At 61.7% G+C, this 20,106-nt stretch overlaps 1 protein-coding gene across 7 annotated transcripts; it reads left to right on the top strand.

Moving 5' to 3' along the window:
* Positions 1 to 231: 231 nt before the first annotated feature.
* On the top strand, positions 232 to 18,631 carry FBF1 (Fas binding factor 1). 7 transcript variants are annotated; one of them, XM_045572112.1, is made up of 30 exons: positions 232 to 334; positions 701 to 762; positions 2,276 to 2,303; positions 2,984 to 3,025; positions 4,280 to 4,358; positions 5,355 to 5,415; positions 5,728 to 5,778; positions 6,325 to 6,463; positions 8,009 to 8,086; positions 8,539 to 8,658; positions 8,918 to 9,056; positions 9,163 to 9,296; positions 9,935 to 10,034; positions 10,692 to 11,165; positions 11,254 to 11,382; positions 11,572 to 11,660; positions 11,850 to 11,908; positions 12,560 to 12,715; positions 12,844 to 12,944; positions 13,081 to 13,287; positions 13,831 to 13,938; positions 14,014 to 14,153; positions 14,228 to 14,346; positions 15,202 to 15,324; positions 15,407 to 15,592; positions 15,994 to 16,170; positions 16,253 to 16,390; positions 16,499 to 16,616; positions 17,262 to 17,380; positions 17,915 to 18,631. In XM_045572112.1, the coding sequence occupies exons 1-30, from the start codon at positions 298 to 300 to the stop codon at positions 17,996 to 17,998; spliced, it is 3,597 nt and encodes a 1,198-aa protein (XP_045428068.1). In that variant the 5' UTR covers positions 232 to 297; the 3' UTR covers positions 17,999 to 18,631. The 7 variants fall into 7 exon arrangements, with proteins under 7 accessions (XP_045428068.1, XP_045428067.1, XP_045428066.1 ...); XM_045572111.1 differs by having other exon boundaries at positions 233 to 340; positions 10,695 to 11,165; XM_045572110.1 differs by having other exon boundaries at positions 233 to 340.
* The last annotated feature ends 1,475 nt before the right edge of the window (positions 18,632 to 20,106 follow it).

Below are 20,106 nucleotides of genomic sequence, written 5' to 3'. Positions count from 1 at the left end.
TATTCGCCTTGGAGCCAGAGGGGCCCTTTTCCCAAAGCGGCGTTGAGGCAGCTCCTAGCAACGGCCGAGTGGTGACCCGAGGCCGGGTTTCGACTAACGGCCGCGCAGGGGGAACCCTGGGAAATGTAGTTCATATTAGCGTCCCCTGTTCCCTTGGTCCCGGCAGGTGAGCGGGGCGCAGACTACAACTCCCAGAATGCCTCGTGCCTCGTATTTCGAAGTCCGGGCGACCGTGAGAGAGGCGTCGACTGGGTTCGGAAGCGGAGGCCCGACCGCGCCGGGCCGGGACCCTGGGCTATGGCTCGCCCAAGTCCCGGGGGCTGCGCCTCCGGAGGGAAGGGCGCGTAACCCGGGGCATGTCAGGGGCTGGGAGGCTCGGCGGCGGCGCTGGGGTGGAGAGGGGCTGGGGGCGCGGAGGGGCCGAGGGCATGGCCCCCGGAGGGCCGGTGCTCAGGGGCAGGCCCGGGGTTTTCAAACCGCCGCCGACCAGATGGCGCTCGTGGCCTCCCTCTTAGGGATCCGCGCGGCCTGGGGGGCGGTCCCGCCCCCCGGGAGTGGCCGGACGGGCCTGGATGCGCTGCGAGAGGAAGCGCGTTTGCACGTTTAGGTCGTGAACATGGCCTTCGCGGAGGAAAGAGACACGAGCACTCCGAGGGGCCCCTGTGTGTGACCCCAGATAAACTTTGCATCCGAATCACAGGACAGGCCGGCAGCGGAGACACAGCGATGGCCCCCTCCGGCCCCTTCCCGGGCGGCCCGCAGGTCGGTCCCGGGCGCGGGCAGGAAGAGGGACCCTTCTCGAGGAAACAGCCCCCAAGAGGGGCGAGCGGGGCTTGCAGCTGGTGTGAAGGGAGAGATTCCCACGTGTGACAGACACTGTGTCCTGTCAGGGGGCAGCCAGCACCCAGGCCGCTGTTTGTGCTGAATGCGTCCCAGGCAGCCTGGTGCGGCCCGGGCAGGGGTGCTGGCCACAAGGCCGGGCCCCACTTCCTTTCTGAGATGGCACCTGCCGTCTCACCTCCTCCTTCCGGTAAGGGAGGCGGAAAACTGCACTTGGTTCGAGTCCACACCAGCTCATCAGGTGACGAGAGCACTTGGCTTCTCACCTGGATGCCTCCCCGTGAGGAACGTTTTGTTGAAGGGAGTAGGTTTCGGCCTCCAATGGGCAAAGTGCGGGAGCCGTGACAGGCCTGGGGTACAGGCGTGGCTCTGGCACGCTTCTGAGCAGCCCCTGTGATCGCCTGCACCAGGGAGCAGGAGCCTGACGCGGCAGAGTTCAGATGAGTTGGATCGCGCTGTGAGGAGCCGCACGCAGCCCCCGAAGCCGTGAGATGGTAGGCAGCGTGCAGGGTGAGGCGCGTGGCATGTGGACCTGGCCCACCCCAAGGTGCTGCCTGCACGGAGTGCTGTGGGGCTGGTGGCGGGGACCCGGATGTGGTCCCTGGAGGAGAGTGACGGGAGTCGCATTGGTCTCAAATTTAATTTTAAAAAAAATATATTTTATTGACTTTTTTATGAGGCGTCTTCAAACTATGGCCCTCGGGCCACATGCGGCCCGCAGAGGAGTCTGATCCGGCCCGCCAGGTTTTTTGGGCAGTGAGCGCAGCCGAGGTGTTACAGTAGGAATTAGTAGTTCATATAGTCCCGCCCTCCAGCTCTCTGAGGGACCGTGATCTGGCCCCCACTTTAAAAAGTTTGAGGACCCCTGGAAGGGAGAGGGATAGAGAGTTAGAAACATCGATGAGAGAGAGACATCGACCAGCTGCCTCCTGCACACCCCCCGCTGGGGATGTGCCCGCAGTCAAGGTACATGCCCTTGACCGGAATCGAACCTGGGACCCTTCAGTCTGCAGGCTGATGCTCTATCCACTGAGCAACACTGGTTTCAGCTCGAAATGAGCTTCTTGTTATGCTCGGAGCAGGCCTGTCTCGGGGCCTCAGCATGCCCCGAGGGAAGCATTGTAAAGCCTGTGGCTGGGGTGGAGCTGGGCTGTGGGACAGAGGGAAGCATTCTGGCTGGGAGGGTTTGCCAGTGGCATCTGAGATTCAGGGAGAAGGAGAGACTTGTGCCGGAGGGGGAGGGGGCGCCCCCGTGGCACCCCCGACGTTAATGGGGCCGTGCCCATGCTCGGAATGAGTGTGTTCTCGGAAACTGGGCAAGCAGGGCGGGCTCGTGTGTTCCTTTCCCCCGGGGACTTAGCCAAAGGCAAAGCGTTTCGTCCTGTGTTCTCAGCTTCCACAACATTCTTTGTTTGGTTTCGTTCTCCCATCGTAGGCACCAAAGGCCAAGAAAGGATTGAAGGGTGAGTGGAGAGACGGAACATCGCCCGTGAACCAGAAGGAATCCCCTCACCTTGGTCCCGATGTAACTTACAGGTGTCTGTGTCTGAAGGTCCCCGTTGGTTCCCCATAACCCCAGGGGCAGCTCTGTCCTCAGGGGACTCCTGATGCTGCCTCAGTGGCCCTTGGCGTAATTCAGAAGTACAGGAGAGCTGGGACTTGGGGGAAAATCCCCTCACTGGGGTCTGTACCCAGAGGTACTAGGTTGGGGTTAAGGTGGGGAAGGCCCTTGAGCTGGATGGGGTTCCCGCGTGCCCCCAGACCGGAGCTGGGGGAAGGGTCTCGGGGGAAGGGCTCAGTGGGCTGTGGAGATGAAAGAAGCTCGTTTGTGCCCATGAACTCGGACGCTTTTCCCAAGGACACGCTGGCTTTGCTCAGAGCCTGGAAGGCTGGCTCGGTGGCCAGCGTGTCACGTACACGTAGGTTCTGCTGGAAACCTTCCCATCGTCCTTCGGAAAAGTTGTTCTCAGTCCGCCCTGGGGTCTCCATAAGGCGATGGGACTTGTTGCCGGGGAGTTAGAGGATGTCTCGTGGCCAGTGCGAGAGAACGAGGCCTGAGGCCAGCGTCTGAGGCCCCGAGGCCCCGGGTGCGGGCTCCGGGACCGCTCCTTCCGCCTCACGTCGGCCGCCCCCTCTGTTCCAGGCTCCATCGATGACGTCCTTCAGGACCTCCTGGGGGATGAGAGTAAGTGCCCCTTCCCAGAATCCCCTGGTCTAGGCTGCTGCTGCTTTAATGGAGATGCATTTCACATAAAGTTTTCTCTTTTAAAGGGTATGTGTAAGTATATTCACAGGGTTGTCCAACCATCACCGCAGTCCAATTCCAGAACGTTTTCATCACCCCACAGAGAAAGCCCAGCCCATCGGCAGTCAGCCTCGTTCTCTTCCCCCAGTCCTAAGCAACCGCTGGCCTTTCTCTCTCTACGGACTTACCTCTTTCGGGCATTTTATATAAAATGCATCCGGTGGTGTGTGGCTTTTGCCTCTGGCTTCTTCCATGTACCAGGATGTCTTCGAGGTCCCTCTCTCTGTTCCTCTCCATGGCTGGGTGATATTCTGCTGTGCGGATACGCCGCATTTTGTTCATTCAGCCATTAGTTGATGGATCTTTGGGTGTTTTCCACACGTTCCTAGGCTGTTAGGAATAATGCATGAACATGCACATACAAGTTTTTGTGTGGATGTGTGTGCTCAGTGCTCTGGGGTATAAGCCTGGGAGTAGAATTACTGGGCTAGACGCTGACCCTGCGGTTAGTTTTTGGAGGCACCTGAGGCCCCGCCAGCCTACTCTGACAGCAGCTGCCCCATTTCCGGTTCCCCAGCGGTGTGGGCGGGCTCCGCTCTCCACACCCTTGTCCGTCTGCTGGACTCAGCCCTCCTCGTGGGTGTAAAGTTGCATCTCATCGTGGTTCTGATGTGCATTTCCTATGGCTGATGGTTTTGAGCATCTCTTTGTGTGTTTATTGCCCATTTGCTTTCCTCTTTGGAGAAGGTCATTTCTTGGCACATTGTCGGCGGCTCTTGTTCTGGGCATGCGTCTCTTACCCCGTGTGTCCGTGTTCGCGGTTCCGAGGAGCAGGGCCTCAGCGCCACGCAGAGCACCCGGGCAGCGAGGCTGAGGTCCCCGCCTGGCCACCCACCAAGCGCAGCCCCTGGGTCCAGCCGACAGCCGTGGGCCTGGAAGTGCATTGTTCTTCCTGCTTTTCCATGGGGGTGGGGGCGGGGCTTTTCATGTGCCACCAGTTGGCTTTGTGGGACAGAGCTGCTGAGGAACATGGGAATAACACGGGAAGGGATAACATGGGAGCTGCCTGTGGGACCCATCTCCTTCCTCCATCGGGAGGTCTGGGAGCCAGCTTGCTGGGGGACCCGCACCCCTTTCCTCTTCACTCCGATTCTCGGCAGCCCAGCGAATCTCCTCTGCTTCCTTTCCTTCCAGTGACGCTGCCGGAGAAGCCTGTCAGACTGGCGCCGCGGGCCAGAGAGAAGACACTCCCTTCCGAGAGGGCGAGGACAAAGTAAGCAGGGCCTGGTGGCCTCCACCCGCCCGCCCGCCCCTGCTTGCCACTGATGGTGCCCGCTTTCAGTGCCAGCGTCTCCTCTCCTCCCTCAGCTCCTGGTCAGGGAGCAGCTGGCGGGGAGCGGGAAGAGAGTGGAACTGGAGGGCAGAGCCCTGGCCGCAGTCTCGCCACACCTGCTGCCTTCTGTGTGCCCGGGCGGTTCCTGAGCCCCTCTGAGCCCAGAGGACTGCCCCAGATCAGCGGTGGGCAAACCGAGGCTCGTTAGCCACAGGCGGCTCTTTGGCCCCTTGAGTGCGGCTCTTCCACAAAACACCACGGCCTGGGCGAGCCTATTTTGAAGAAGTGGCCTTAGAAGAAGTTTAAGTTTAAAAAACGTGGCTCTCCAAAGAATGTCAGTGGTCGTGCTGTTGATGTTTGGCTCTGTGGGCCGATGAGTTTGCCGGGCGCATGCCTAGATGGCGCTTTTCGTGGTTTGTTGGGATTCTGACAGTTGAGCGGTAGGAGGGAGCCTTGTCCGTCCGTGTCCCCCACCCCCACCCCCGCCCCATTGTAGCTAACGCAGATGTTTCTCTCCTGCCTGTTGGGTTTTAAGACTTGGTTTTGAAGAGGCTCTACTTTTTTTTATTTTTTATTTTTTATTTTATTGATTTTGTACAGAGAGGAAGGGAGAGAGATAGTTAGAAACATCGATGAGAGAGAGTCGATCAGCTGCCTCTTGCACATCCCCTACTGGGGATGTGCCCACAACCAAGGCACATGCCCTTGACCAGAATCGAACCTGGGACCTTTCAGTCCCCAAGCCAACGCTCTATCCATTGAGCCAAACTGGTCTCGGCGAGGCTCTACTTTTTTTTAAAGTAAAAGTCAGGGCACTGGAGCCTGGGAGGCTCCTCTCGGCAGCTCGTCCTGGGGAAGAGGCTTGGGCGCTGGCCTCCAGGCCGGCCCCTCCGCAGTCACCGGCGCCCGGAGCGGTGCTCACTCCGCCCCTTGCAGGTCCCTCCCGGAGCACAATGCCTTCGGCACCATGGCCGACCCCGCGGGAGCTGAGGCCGAGGTGAGCTGGCCGGCCCTCCCGTCCCCTCCATGGAGCCCCAGAACTGAGTGACGGGGCGGCCTGGGAGGCGGAGCGGGGTGTCCACAGGAGCCCCCCGCAGGGAGCGCAGCTCTGAGGCCGGGAGCCGGCTTCCCGGGGGGAGGCCGCGCTCTCTGGGCCCCACCCGGGCCGGTCCCATCAGACAGCACCCACGGCCGCGGCGGGCTCCGAGTGAGCCCAGGGCGAGCTCTGCTGCCCACAGAAGCGGGGCGCGGGGACGAGGGCCCGGCTCCAGGCCCTGGACTAACACCCGTCCTTCCCCCCTGGCCTCAGGTCTCCGACATCTCAGAGGCAGACCCGCTGGCTCTGCTCCAGGCCATGAAGGTAGGAAGCGAGCTGTGCCGTCTGCGTTCTGGTAGCCATTCTGGTAGCCATTCTGGTAGCCATTCTAGTAGCCATTCTGGTAGCTGGGCTGGGCTGGGCTGGGCTGGGCTGGGCTGGGCTGGGCCGCCGATACTTCCTGCCACACCGTCAGTCCCTCTCACATGGCGGTTGAGCCCTTCCCCGGGCAAGAATGGAGCGGCTGCCCTCTGCCCTCTGGGGATGAGTCCGGTTTCCTGGTTCAGAGATTCTCCTCGCAGACACAGCAGGCCCAGGCCTCTGACAAGGCCAGCCCCCCACCCCCACCCCACCCCAAGCCTTCCCTGGCTGCATCCCTCCCCCACCACCTGGTGGGCAGACGGGAGACCATCTCCTCTGGAGCTGGTTCTCAGCTTCCACCCCGCCGAGTCCCCTTCCGTCCAGCTGTCCTCTGATAGGTCAGCTCCCAGGCTGGCCTTGACCCTGGCGTTTAAGGCTCCAGTTCTCAGTGCTGCGCCCGGAGGCATTGGCAGCTGAGCGCGTGGGTCCCTCCCTCCCCCGCTTCTCCAGGATCTGGACGAGATGGACGCTGACCTCTTGGGCCTGAAGAAGTCTTCTCTGGCCCCTGGCAGAGGCGCCGCCAAGGGGTCTGGGAAACAGGAGCCCAGCAGCCCCCAGCCCGCCGCTCCGGCAGCAGCCCGGGAGGAAGGTGAGGTCACAGCGCCTCCGCGGGAGGCTTGGGCGCGGGAGATGCTGGGACGGGAGCTCTCCCACCAGTGGGGTTCTCTGCCTCAGATGGCGGAGGGCGAGGCCAGAGCTGACTGTGTGTGTGTGTGTGTGTGTGTGTGTGTGTGAGTGTGTGTGTGTGAGTGCGTGTGTGTGTGTGTGAGTGTGTGTGTGTGAGTGCGTGTGTGTGAGTGTGTGAGTGTGAGAGTGTGTGTGTGAGTGTGAGTGTGTGTGTGTATGAGAGTGTGAGTGTGTGAGTGTGTGTGAGTGTGTGTGAGAGTGTGTGTGTGTGTGAGTGTGAGAGTGTGTGTGTGTGTGTATGAGAGTGTGTGTGTGAGAGAGTATGTGTGTGTGTGTATGTATGAGAGTGTGTGTGTGTGAGAGTATGTGTGTGTGTGTGAGAGTGTGTGAGTCTGTGTGTGAGTGTGTGTGAGAGTGTGTGTGTGTGTGAGTGTGAGTGTGTGAGTGTGTGTGTGTATGAGAGTGTGTGTGTGAGAGAGTATGTGTGTGTGTATGTATGAGAGTGTGTGTGTGTGAGAGTATGTGTGTGTGTGTGAGAGTGTGTGAGTCTGTGTGTGAATGTGTGTGAGAGTGTGTGTGTGTGAGTGTGAGAATGTGTGTGTGTGAGCGTGTGCGTGTGCGTGAGAGAGTATGTATGTATGTGTGTGTATGAGAGTGTGTGTGTGAGAGTATGTGTGTGTGTGTGAGTGTGTGTGTGAGAGTGTGTGTGTGTGTGAGTGTGTGTGTGAGTGTGTGTGTGTGTGTGTGTGAGTGTGTGTGAGAGTGTGTGTGAGTGTGTGTGTGAGTGTGTGTGTGTGTGAGTGTGTGTGTGTGAGTGTGAGAGTGTGTGTGTGTGTGTGTGAGTGTGAGTGTGTGTGTGTATGAGAGTGTGTGTGTGAGAGTATGTGTGTGTGTGTGAGTCTGTGTGTGAGTGTGTGTGAGAGTGTGTGTGTGTGAGTGTGAGAGTGTGTGTGTGTGTGTGAGGTGTGTGTGTGTGAGTGTGTGTGTGTGCGTGAGAGAGTATGTATGTGTGTGCGCGTGTGTGTGCATGTGTGTGAGAGTGTGTGTGTGTGTGAGTGTGAGTATGTATGTGTGAGTGTGTGTGTGCGTGTGTGAGTGTGTGAGAGTGTATGTATGTGTGTGCGTGTGAGAGAGAGTATGTGTGTGTGCGTGTGTGTGCATGTGTGTGAGAGTGTGTGTGTGTATGTGTGAGTGTGAGTATGTATGTGTGTGTGTGTGTGTGAGAGTGTGTGCTCACGGTGGGAGGGGACAAGCCAGCCTCCTCCTAGGGCTGTCCCCGTCCCTCTGCGCCCAGTGGCAGCTCCTGGAGGAGCCACCTGAGTGGCGCGGAGTTCTGTGGCAGCCTGTGCAGCTCCCAGGCCGTGTCCCTGGACGCCATGTTTCCGGCCAGAAGTGCGGACAGGGAGAGCAGACACAGCCCATGGCTGAGCCACGGCCAGCCCTGAGCTCACCTGGGAGCATGCACGCCCCCCGCCAGCCCCGGCTGTGACCTGCCGTCTCTCCACAGGCGACGCCATACCCACCAAGAAGCCCTCCCCCTCCCCCAGCAGCTTCGGGCATCAGTACAAGAAGTTTTCTCTCGAAGGTACCACAGCTTCCAGCCTCGCTCTGGGCACTCCAGCTGGGGGGGGGGGGGGGGGGGAGTAGCCATGGCGACACAGACTTGCCCGCACCCCAGGTGCTGTGCATGTCAGACCGTTTGGTCTCACGAGTCCAGGGCGGACTGAGGTGCTTCGCCGGGCATTGGGGGAACTTGTTTGCAAAGAATTCGGAGCCAGGCCTCGCGTGGGAGCCTTTGTAAAGTGCAGGGGAGCCCTTCCCTTTGCGGCTACACAGGCGTCGGACTTCTCTTCCGATGCCGGCTCAGGGTCTGGGGTCACGGCCAGCCTGGCACAGTCACGCTGGCCCTCAGGCCCAGGGCCCTGTCCGCGTCCCACCTGCTAGGAGCCCGCTCTGTGTCCGATGCCGAGGGGCCGGGGGAGGAGGGAGGCCGCGGTGGCCCCAGCGCAGCGTCGGTCTGAGCTGTGCTCCCCCCAGACCTGGAAGACCCACTGGCAGGCCTGCTCTCCGACGAGGACGACGGGACCGCCAAGCAGCTGCCCGGGACGGAGAGCAAAGCGGCTTCCGGAAAGAGCCCGGCAGCAGCCAGAGACCAAGGTGGGGGCGGGGAGGGGGGCGGTTCTTGTCCTGGGAGGAGCAGGGGCGGATGCTCCGGTGCAGAGCAGAGGCCTGCCAGGCGGGGACCGCAGGCCTGACGTCCAGGACCTAGAGATCTTTCATCCTAAGAAGCGGGGAGGCGGAGGGGGGAGCCTGGGGGTGGGGTGAATTGGGGATCAGGTCTGTGGCAGACCAGACCCCCCATGCCTGCTGTCCCACTGAGGGCGGATGCCGGGCACTGCCCTGTGCTGTCTCTCAGGTCCCTCCATTCCTCTCACTCCTGGGGACACCCCTGTCCGGAAGAGAGGAGAATCGCTCTTTGACGATGATGATGACCTCATGGCTGCCCTGGGGTTCGGAGACAGCCCCAGAGGGGAGAGGAGGCAGCCAGGAGACCAGTAAGGACCTTCAGAGGGCAGCGTCCCTGGCCGAGGCTGGAGGGTGGGTACGGCGTGCCCCGAGGAGCCCCCCATGTTCATGTACCAGCCTGGGTCCGTCCTGCAGGGAAGGGCCCCGCCCTGCGCGCTCCAAGCTGGAGGAGCTGCTGGGCCGAGGCGCTGCCCCCACACAGCGGGCTCGTCCGGGCACCGGGGAGCCCCTGGAGTTCAAGCTGGACAGGAGGAGCCAGAGGCCACAGGGTGAGGAAGCTTGCGGGACAGGGAGGGGGGGCCCTAGAGAGGTTTTGCCACACCCCTAATAAGAACTAAGCTGTGCACCGGACCCACACACTGTGCCCGTTTACAAAGGAGACTGTGTCCTGAGATAATAATTACCTCATTCCCTCTTGCTGCTTTTCCTTTTTCGGCATTTCATTGATAAACACAGGGTCACACCTCATTGCATCCTCTGCCTGCGAATAGGCAGCAGCTCAGTGTGCAAACCTCGCAGCGCCGCTCACAGCGTCGCCAGGGTTTGGCGCATTCTCGTTCCACACGCAGCTCATGGTCTCACCAAAAGCCATGGGCAGCTCCCCTCAGGCTCCCCAGGGGCTCCCACCGGCTCTCTGCGGCTCCCACCAGCTCCCCAGGGGCTCCCGCTGGTTCCCCGTGGCTCCCTGCAGCTCCCCAGGGGCTCCCGCCGGCTCCCTGCGGCTCCCACCGGCTCCCCGTGGCTCCCGGGGGCTCCCGCCGGCTCCCCGGGGCTCCCAGTGTTGGACGGGTGACACCCAGCCCCTCGCCCGCCTCTTGCAGAGCAGCCTCGCCTGCACAGCCTTCCTCGCCACGCTGCCAGGACAGGCCGCTCCCCTGCCCTAGGTCACAGGCTCCTCCGTTCACAGACAGAGAAGACGCCTGGGCCGATGAGGACTTCACCTTCGGGGCCTATCAGCCCACCGTGGGCTCCTCCGAGGGCTGGCAGTCCCGCCGGCAGCCGGGCAGGTAGCGGCTCGCCCCCATGGCTGCCCCGCAGGGGCTGGCTCGGGTGTGAGGCAGAGGGAGGCCGCCCGTCCCTCGTGCACAGGAGCCAGGGCCCAGTTCCCTCCCAGCCTCCGCAGGAGGAAGAGCATTGTCGGGATTGGGCTTTTCTCCCAGTCTGTACTTTAAACTTCGTGTTTAAAATAACCTCAAGCTGACAGGAAGGCTGTCAGAGCCACACAGAGAACTCCCTCCTGCCCTTGCCGGCCTTCAAGTTGCTGTCATTCCGCTGTGTCGGGGTGGTGCCTCCTCTCTCCCCGGATAGCCCTCCGTGCCCGAAGCACCCTCCCTCCCTGCTGCCGGGCGGCACAGGCAGCGGCGAGTCCAGGCGCCGGGCACCAAGTGACTGCCCGGAAACCACTTGACCGGCTGCTTCCCTCTGGACGGTGTGCCTGGGCTGGCATTGGGCCTGGTCTGCACATGGCATTGTCCCGGTTCCTGCGATGGCTTTAAGGTGTCTGTGCCACCCGCTGCCCCCTGATCCGGTGCGAGCACTGCTCACAGGCCTCAGGCTGTGCCGAGCCCCTGGCGGTCACCCGCCCACAGCAGAGGGCACGGCCGATGGGGGCTCTTGGGGCAGGCTGCTTGCCCTGCCCTCGACCCCTCCTCTCTGTCTTGAAGCAGGTTCTTTGCAGAAGATGGCGTAGACCGCAAGGGAGAGCCAGGCTCCAAGCAGGCCGCCCCCGCAGCAGCCAGCCCCAGCCCCCCCAGGAAGGGCGGCGCTGACTGGCTGGGCCTCAAGGACGAAGACGAGGACCTGCTCCCGCCCTCTCCCACCGCAGAGCCCCGCAGGAGAGGCCCTGCACTCCCCGCACCCTCCGGGCCCCCCCCTTCTGCCTCCGGCCCGCGCTCTGCCCCCGCTGGGCCGCCCCCCTCCTCCGGGGCACCGCCACCGCCCAAGGGTGCAGGTCCCCCGGCCACAGCCGGCCAGCCCTCCCAGCCGGGAGCGTCTGCGGAGGAGGAGGAGGAGGAGGAGGACTGGCTGAGCCACGCCTTGTCCCGGAAGAAGGCCCGCGGCCTGGCCAGAGAAGAGGGTGCTGCGGCCTCTAAGGGCCAGGTCCCGGAGCGGGCAGCGGGCCGACGCCCTCCCAGCAGGTGCGGCTCCGGCTGCTGTCTCCAGGGGCGGGGGCTGGGCCGGGTGCAGAGCGCCACCTCCTGCTCGTCTTCCCTCCTCTCGGCACAGGGGCTCGGACTTGGCAGGAGAAGTCTTCCGCCAGCCTGTCGCCAGCGCTCCAGGGCCCGAGCCAGTGGCTGCTGGAGGGACGGCAGGGCCAGCAGCACGAAAGCCGCCCGCCCAGCCTGCCGCCTCGGGGTGCGTGCAGCCAGGGCTGAGGGTGAGGAGAGGGCTGGGCCCAACCTGGCCTCCTCTTGACTGAGCCCCAGATGAAGGCGCCTCCTGCAGCCGCCATCTCTGCTCACGGAGGCCTCTGTGGGTGCAGCCAGGCCCTCCCACTGAGGACGTGACCGGTTTTCCTTTCCCGCCACCCCTCCGTGTCCGCAGGGCCCCCGGGACTTGGAACCCAGCCACCTTGGCCCTCGATGCAGGCGACTCAAAGAAGGACACAGTCCCTGGAGACCTCTCCGGCACTGGTTTGTTTTCTGCTTTGGGGGTGAAATCTGGGCAGAAAGAGGCACGTTGAGCTTCCTTCCGGGGTCGCACACACTGTACACACATGCACATGCACATGCACACACATACACACATGCTAGAGGGACAGAGACAGACCGTGGGCCTCCGTGGGCCTCGGTCCTGCTCAGTTCTCTGCTGTTTGTTTTCAGAGCCTGCAGTGCGTTTCCCGAGCTCCCAGGACCCCCCAGGGCCGGCGGGGCCCGTCCAGGTAGGGAGGCGGGCAGAGAGGACTGGTCTCAGCCCCAGGATGTAGGTCCCGCGCAGAGGCGGCGGCAGCGGGTCCACCTGGTGGCCTGCAAGATGTCAGCGCACCCGACCCTCCCACCCCGTTCCCTGCACTGAGCCTGGTCGGGCAGAGCCGGTGCCAACTTGCCAGCCCGAATGGGGAAGTGGAGGTGGTACCAGGCGGCGTGGCCAGGGTGCTCCCGTCCCCATCTAGAAAGCCTCCTCTCTCCTGCCCCGCCCTCCATGCCGCCACTGCTTCCCGGGTGCGGCGTCACCTCTGACCCTGAGGAGCCCAGCCACAGGAGCAGGCCTTTGGCACTGGGGTGGGCGGGCAGGAAGCAGGAAGGCGCATCGTAGGCTTTGGTGGTCACTAGGCTGCTGGGCCGAAGCGTTGGTCTAGGAGTCTGCCCGTCTGGAGGATGCTCCTGAGGAAGGAGGGACTTTCTCCTAACCAGACCTGAGTGACCACGTGACGCTCCGGGGCCCCTCCTCGGCTTCTCGGTGTCATGTCCTTGCCCCCTCTGCAGCCCCCGGTCAGGTGCAGGGCTGGGGGGCCCAGTGAGCAGAGGGCCCGAGGTAGCTGAGCTCTGCTGGTCCCTGCCCCTGCCGACCCTGGAGCGTGTCTCCTTCGCAGTCCCTGCTGCCGCCGCCCCTGGCGCAGAGCCTGCCGCCGGGCACAGGGTACCAGCAGCAGCTCCTGGCTGCCCAGCTGCAGCTTCAGAGTGGCACCGCCCAGCTCCAGGCCGAGCTGCTGCAGAGCCAGGCCCAGCTGGCAGACCTGGAGGCCCAGGTGAGGGTCTGGGCCGGTGAGGGTGGAGGCAGGGCTGTGGGGGGCAGGCGTCGCTGTGCGGGCCGGAAGCTTCCCCAGGAACCTGCGGGGCCTGCCGCCCACCCCACGCCGCCCTCTCGCTGCCTCAGGTGCGGAAGCTGGAGCTGGAGCGGGCCCAGCACAAGCTGCTGCTGGAGACTTTGCAGCTGCGACACCAGGCCGACCTGGAGCTCATCGAGAATGCTCACAGGTACCCCTGCCCCAGCCTTCGGGGCTCCCCAGGCTCCTGCCTGCCCCAGCCGTGTGCTCGGGGGGGTGGGGGTGAGGGGACCCTTCCCATGGCCACCCTCACCTTCGAGCCCCACAGCTGGGTGTTCCGTTGGCAGAAGCCGCATCAAGGTGCTAGAAACTTCCTACCAGCAGCGGGAAGAGCGGCTGCGGAGAGAGAACGAGGAGCTGTCCGCCCAGTACCTGTCGCACTGCCAGGAGGCCGAGCAGGCCCGGGCCGAGCTCACCGCCCAGCACCAGCGGCGCTTGGCGGCCGCCGAGCAGGAGAAGGACCAGGAGGTGGAGCGGCTGCGGCAGCTACAGCGGTGAGGGAACCCAGGCGGGCGGGGGAGCGGCTTCTCGGGTGGCCAGGGCAACCCCACGCCGTGCCTTTGAACCGAGGTGAGGACCCAGGCCAGCACACTGACCCATCCCACCATCCAGAGGGGCATCGCCCCTACAGAGGTGGGAGTGGGTACCCACAGGGCTGGTTGGGCTGGGCCTGGCAGCAGCAAGCAGGCCGGTCAGCTCAGCCCAGGTCAACCCACTCGCTGGCTGGGCCTCTCAGGTCTCGTTTCTAGACGGACCTGGTGTGGTTTGCACCGTGTGCCTGGTTGCCTTTCGGGGTGAGAGCCAAACGAAGAAAAGGCCCATCGGGAGCTGGCTGATGGGCCAGGGTCCAGGCACGCCTGTCTTCTCCTCCGCGGGAATGACGGCGGAACATCCGCAGAGAGCGGATGTGGCATTGGGCACCCAGGCACTGAAGGCTGACAGCGGGGAACGGAGGAGGCCAGGGAGAGGGGAGGCCGGAGCACTGGCCGGAGGCACACTCCTCCCGGAGGCTGCACAGCCTGCCCTCCCGGCTGCAGGGCCTCCATCCTGGAGATGCGCAAGGACCACGAGGAGCAGCTGCAGCGGCTGAAGCAGCTGAAGGACCGGGAGATCGATGCCGTCACCAGTGCCACCTCCCACACGCGGTACGTGTGAGGGCCGGGCCCTGCCAGCGGGGCGGTGCCGGGGGCCCCAGGCCAGCGTGACCGGATCGTCCGCAGGTCCCTGAATGGCGTCATCGAGCAGATGGAGAAGTTCTCTAGCAGCCTGAACGCACTGTCCTCCCGCGTGGAGGCCTCACACCTCACCACCGCACAGGAGCGGGAGCTGGGCCTCCGGCAGCAGGACAAGCAGCTCCGAGGTACCGCATGGCCTGCCTCCCGCCCTCGGCTCGGGGGCCGGGGGCGGACACTCAGAGTCCTGTGGCTGCCCCAGCACTGCAGGAGCGGCTGGGCCTGCAGCAGCGGGACATGGAGGAGGAGCGGAGCCGGCTCCAGGAGGTCATCGGGAAGATGGAGGCCCGCCTGAGTGAGCAGAGCCGGCTGCTGGAGCAGGTGAGCCGCCCTAACCGCGGGGCCCGGCTCCCAGGGCACCAGGGAGCTCCCCGCCCAGGCCTCGGGACTTCTCTGCAATGTCTCCTGCCCTTCCTGCCTGGCCCCCCATCCCCACCACCCCAGGTGTCCTCGCCACGGCCGCCAGCCCCCCTGCCCAACCCATGACGTCCCACTGTCTTTCCAGCCACTTGAACCTGTCATGGCTCCTGGGCCTGTGACCTTGGGAGAGATGTTGAACTCCCTACATAGCTTACAGATAAGAGGGAGCTGTTGTCTTTTAAAAATACCTGTCTTTTTTACCATGTTATTTCACTGAAAGAGATTAAACTACATGAAACAATAAAGAAAAAAGTGAAAATTACCCACTAGCCAGAGCGCCCTGGCACTGTCCCCGGTGCTGAGGACTAGCAGTGTAGACAGAGAGGGTCTGTGTCCTGCGCCGTGTACTCAGGCCTCACTGGGCACCTCGGGCCAGGCCACCCGCTTCTCACCTCACGCTGTGTGTGCCCTGCGTCCCCTGGCACGCGCAGCGTCATGCCCACCTGCTCCTCGCCTGCTTGGCTGATGGGAGCCGAGGCGTGTGCTGTCCATGGCGCTTCAGAGACCAGGGGTGCTGCTGCCTCCGGAGCTCCCAGCAGAGGCCCTGAGCCTGAGCCCTGGCGCGAACCCAGGGTCTGCCTGGTCCTCCTCACGCCCTGGCCTTGGCGGGTGAGGTCGGCCGAGTCCCTCTCGTGCCCTCGCCTCGCGCCTCTGGAAAGGAAATGTCTGTGACGCGTGGGAAGCGCAGGTGGCTTTGCGCAGCGGGAGGCCTGGCGGGGCCGTGGAGCCGCGGGCTCACTCTGGGCCCGGCCTCAGGAGCGCTGGCGGGTGAGCGCTGAGCAGTCCAAGGCCGAGTCCGCGCAGCGCGCCCTGGAGGAGCAGAGGAAGGTCACGGCCCAGCAGCTGGCCATGGAGCGGGAGGAGCTGGAGAGGGCCAAGGTGAGCCAGCCACACCGCTTCCAGCTGCCATGCCCGCCATGATGCCGAGGACACTCACCCCTGACCTTGGCCCCCGTCCCAGAGCGCCTTGCTGGAGGAGCAGAAGGCCGTCATGCACAAGTGCGGGGAGGAGCGGCGGCGCCTGGCGGCCGAGTGGGCCGAGTTCTTCGCGCAGCAGAAGCTGAGTAAAGAGCGGGCGGAGCGAGAGGCGGAGCGGGCGCTGCAGGCGGACGCCCAGCGGGAGGGCACCCTCATCAGCCTGGCCAAGGTAGAGCCGGGCCGCCAGCCCGCCCTTTCCCTCCGCCCTCACGCTGCTCCTGCCTCAGGCCCGTCCGCTCAGCACAGGGCACAGCAACAGCAACCCTAACAGTGACAACTCATTCTGCTGTGCTCCTGCTTCACGCACATGCTCAGTCAGTCCTCATCACATCCCCATGGCCTAGATATAAAAACGGTTCAGAGAAGCTGGGCCCGCGGTGAGGGCAGCACCGAGGCATGGCCCTGGCCTCCCTGACTGGTTCTGGGACCCCCGTACCCCACCCTTCTCCCAGAATCAGGATCAGATGGAGCCACAGCAATGAGGCGGGCGGGCCAGGGGCTCCTCCAACCCTGAGCAGAGCCCAGTTCCGCTCCCGGAGGACACGGCAGTGAAGGCTTTGCCACCTGCAGGAGCAGGCGGAGCTGAAGATCCGGGCAAGTGAGCTCCGGGCCAAGGAGGACCAGCTGGCGGCCGAGAGGGAGGCTCTGGAGCGGGAGCGGGAGGAGCTGCGGCAGGAGAAGGAGAGGGTCCGCGCTGCTGCCCTGCGCATCCGGCTCCGCTCCGAGGAGGTGGAGAAGATGAGCCAGGTCCCGGCGGCTCCGCTGGGCGGTGGCTGGGCTCGCAGTGCCCTGTCCGCGGGCCACCTGGCTGACCCCGTGTCTCCCGCAGGTGGCCTCGGAGAAGTACCAGGAGGGGGAGCAGGCACTGCGGGAGGCCCGGCAGGTACAGTCGGAGCATCAGGCCCGGCTGCAGCTGGTGCGGCAGCAGGTGGAGCGGCTGCAGCAGCAGGAGCAGCACATGCAGCAGGCAAGCCCCCCCCCCACCCCCCCAGCTCCTGCTTTCCCAGTCTGGCTCCACCGACGCCCCACCTTCAGACCCTCACAGCTATGTCCTTCTCTCCGCGGACGGGGACAGGAGCACCTGAGTCTGGCCCAGCAGAGGCTGCAGCTGGACCACGTTCGGCAGGACCTGCCCTTCGGCCCCATGGGGCCACTTGCCCAGGCCCCAGGCCTGGTAGCGTCCGGCACGAGTGGTAAGTGGCTCCTGGGGGGGCAGTGCCAGGAGCGTCCTGCCACGCCTCCCTCCACTCAGGTTAGGGGCCAGCTGGTTTTAAAGTGACCTCGTTCATATGTCTTTACACAGTAATGCGTGTTCATTATAGAAAAACGCATTGGGAAATAGAAGAAAACTTTTAAAATAAAGTGTCACTCTTATCCGCACGCTCTAGAGACAAGCACTTTTAACATTCTGGTGTGTGGTGTGTGTTCCAGACTGCCTGTGTGTTTTTAAAAACAAAATTGACATCACGTCATACACTGTTTTGTACCTGGGTTTTTTTATTTGGAAATATACATGCCAGACATGTTTTCACATCAGAAATTAAACATCTAACCATAACTTCTAATCGTTGTGAGTGTCCATCGTGAGGCTGTTCCATGCTTTTAACGGTTTTCTCCTGGGTGGCTTTTTGTCACGGAGATAAACAGCACGTCCGCGACAGGCTGTGCGTACAGCTCTGCGCTTCCGCCTGGCTATTTCCCTCGAATAGGTTCCTGGGTAAAGTCCCGGGTGGAGAAGGTGGGGCCTGGGTGCACCGCCCGCAGTGGTCAGCAGGCCCGGGAGGCAGGCTGTGGCCGCTTGTTCTCCCGCCCACATGTGGCCCCTGACCCCTCCGCAGCCTTTTCAGCCATCGTGGCTCCCGCTCCCGCCAATCCTCAGGGCCCCCAGCCCCCAGCCACCCTGGGCTCCTCGCTTCTCCACGCCAAGCTGGTGCTGATGAAACACTCAGCTGAGCAGGTAAGCATCCCATAGCGAAGGCGGACCCCACCCAGGCCCGCCACTCCCCCTGGACCAGGGTCCTCGTGGGCACCTTGGTAACGGACCACCCAGGGCAGTCAGAGAGGAGTGCGTCCTGGCCCTGAGGAGGGCTGAGCCCACCCCGGAGGGACATCTCAGGCCAGGTTCTGTGCAAAGCCATTGCCTGTATGTGGCCGGCTGTCCCTCACGGTGGTAGCAGTGACAGTTCCTGTGTCCAGGCTCTGTACTGAAGCCTTCCTCCCCCCGCCTCCAGGCAGGAAATGCTCTCCTCCAGTTTACAGACAGGCTTAGAGAGTGACGTCATGTGCTAGCGTGTGGCCTTGCCAGAACAGACCTGGTCTTTCACTCCAGTGTGCCTGCTCCTCCCAGACCCCCCTTCGGCTCACAGCTGCCCAGAGCCAGGGAGTGAGTGGGGAAGGGCCTGAGTGAGCACTCCGGGATCACCTCACGCAGGCCCCGAGGCTGTGAACAGGGAGGGGCCAGAGGGGGTGCTCACCCAGCTCTGCCTTTCAGGACCGAGACTTCCTGGAAAATGAGGAGTTCTTCCTGGAGACCCTGAAGCAAGCCTCCTACAATATGACATCCCACCCAGCCTGAAGGCCCTGGCACTCTGTCCTAGTGCCCCTGCTTCCAGCTCCAGGGAGGGGGTGCCGGGAAGGCTCTGAGATGCCCAGGGCCTGATAACAGCTCTTCAAGTAGCCAGGGTACAAGGGCATCCGACCACGCCAGCTGCAGCTGAGGAGGCAGGTGCCCCCGGCCCCGGGTTTGCTGAGTGTCTCTGCCCCCAGATGCTGTCAGCTTCAGCTTTGGTCCTCTGGACCCCTCCCCTCGTCAGCAGGCAGGCGGCTGAGGGGTCTTTTCACCTGGGCCTCTTCTGAGACGGGGTCTTCTCCAGGGAGCAGCCTCCTGCCCTCCCGCCTGAGGCCAGCAGAGACCTCACAGGGCCCTTCCCTAATCGGATGTGGAGTCGGACCACGTGTTTTGAGGGCCTCTGTCCTGCTGCCCAGGGGTGGGGGTGCAGGGGCAGGAGAGAGGTGGGAATCGCAATTACTTATAAATTACTTGGAAAGAACGTGTCCTGGTGAGCACGGAGGCAGCGGGGCGAGCGGAGTGGCCCTGAGCAGGCAGTTCGTGTGTGTGTCGCAGACTGCTTTCCGGGGGGAGCTTATTTACCAACAATCTACAGCCTTCATCTTGGACCCATTAAATTGCTATATGTTTTGTAATCCAGCTGCCTTTCATTTCTTGCCATATTTGATTCAGAGATAGCCCTTCTCTTTCTGTTTCCTTCTATGTACGTATCCACAAACAAAACAGAACATTGATTTGTGTGTTTAAAGATCTCTCTAGCTTTGGTCAGTGTGGCTCGCTCGGAGTGCAGGGGTTCCATACACTGGAAGGTAGAGGGTTCAGTTCTGGTCAGGGCTCGTGTGGGTTTGATACCTGGTGCATGCAAGAGGCAATAATCAATTAGTGTGTTCTTGTTTTTTAAATATAACTTATTGATTTTTTACAGAGAGGAAGAGAGAGGGACAGAGAGCTAGAAACATCGATCAGCTGCCTCTTGCACGCCCCCTACTGGGAATGTGCTGGCAACCAAATTACATACCTTTGACCAGAATCGAACCTGGGACCTTTCAGTCTGCAGGCCGACGCTCTATCCACTGAGCCAAACCAGCTTCGGCTCAATTAGTGTTTTCATATTTGTCTCTCCCTTCCTCTCTCTAAAATCAATTTAAAAATACCTAAAGTTTAAAAAATATCTATATGGTATTATCCTATTCTAGCAGGAAATTCTCACAACCCCAGCTTTATTCGGAAGCTCATTCAGCTGTCTGGTCTAATAAGCATACTATGCTTTTATTATTATCTATACTAATAAAAGGGTAATATGCTAATTATACCAGATGTCTTCCAGATGACAAAGCCACGGTGGTGGGGGCCGAGGCAGAGGTGGTTAGGGGTGATCAGGCAAGCAGGGGAGGACAGTTAAGGGTGATCGGGCTGGCAGGGGAGGGCAGTCGGACTTAACCCAGCAGTCAGACATACTGAGGGCTCCCAGACTGTGAGAGGGGGCTGAGAGATCCCTTCCCCCCACAAGTGCACAAATTTTGTGCCCCGGGCCTCTAGTATTTATAATAGCAATAAGCTTTGTTTTTCCACTATTTTTTTTACATTTAACCTTTCATGCAGCTGCAGTTCATTAATTTTAACTGCTGAATACTATTTCATTGTTTGAATATACCACAATTTACTCATTCTTTTGCTATGCTAATGGGCATTTAGGGTGTTTACAGTTTTATTGGGATTTTATTGTAAACAATACTGCCATGAACAGTGCTCCGCATGCCTCCTTGGCATATATGTAAGCACTTCTCTAAGGTAGATACTACCATTTTTCCCCGAAAATAAGACCTAGCCGAAACCGGTTTGGCTCAGTGGCTAGAGCGTCGGCTTGGGGACTGAAGGGTCCCGGGTTTGATTCCGGTCAAGGGCATGTACCTTGGTTGCGGGCATATCCCCAGTAGGGGGGGTGCAAGAGGCAGCTGATCAATGACTCTCATCGATGTTTCTAACTCCCTTCCTCCCTGTAAAAATCAATAAAATATATTTAAAAGAAAAAAAGAAAATAAGACCTAGCGCATGGAAAGAATAAGACATCCCCTGAAAATAAGACCTAGCGCAACTTTTGGAGAAAAAATTAA

The sequence above is a fragment of the Pipistrellus kuhlii genome, unplaced genomic scaffold (genome assembly GCF_014108245.1).
Source record: "Pipistrellus kuhlii isolate mPipKuh1 unplaced genomic scaffold, mPipKuh1.p scaffold_m20_p_44, whole genome shotgun sequence".
NCBI lineage: Eukaryota > Metazoa > Chordata > Mammalia > Chiroptera > Vespertilionidae > Pipistrellus > Pipistrellus kuhlii.
The sequence above is the reverse complement of the archived record's forward strand: the minus strand, read 5'-3'. Positions and strand labels throughout refer to the sequence as shown.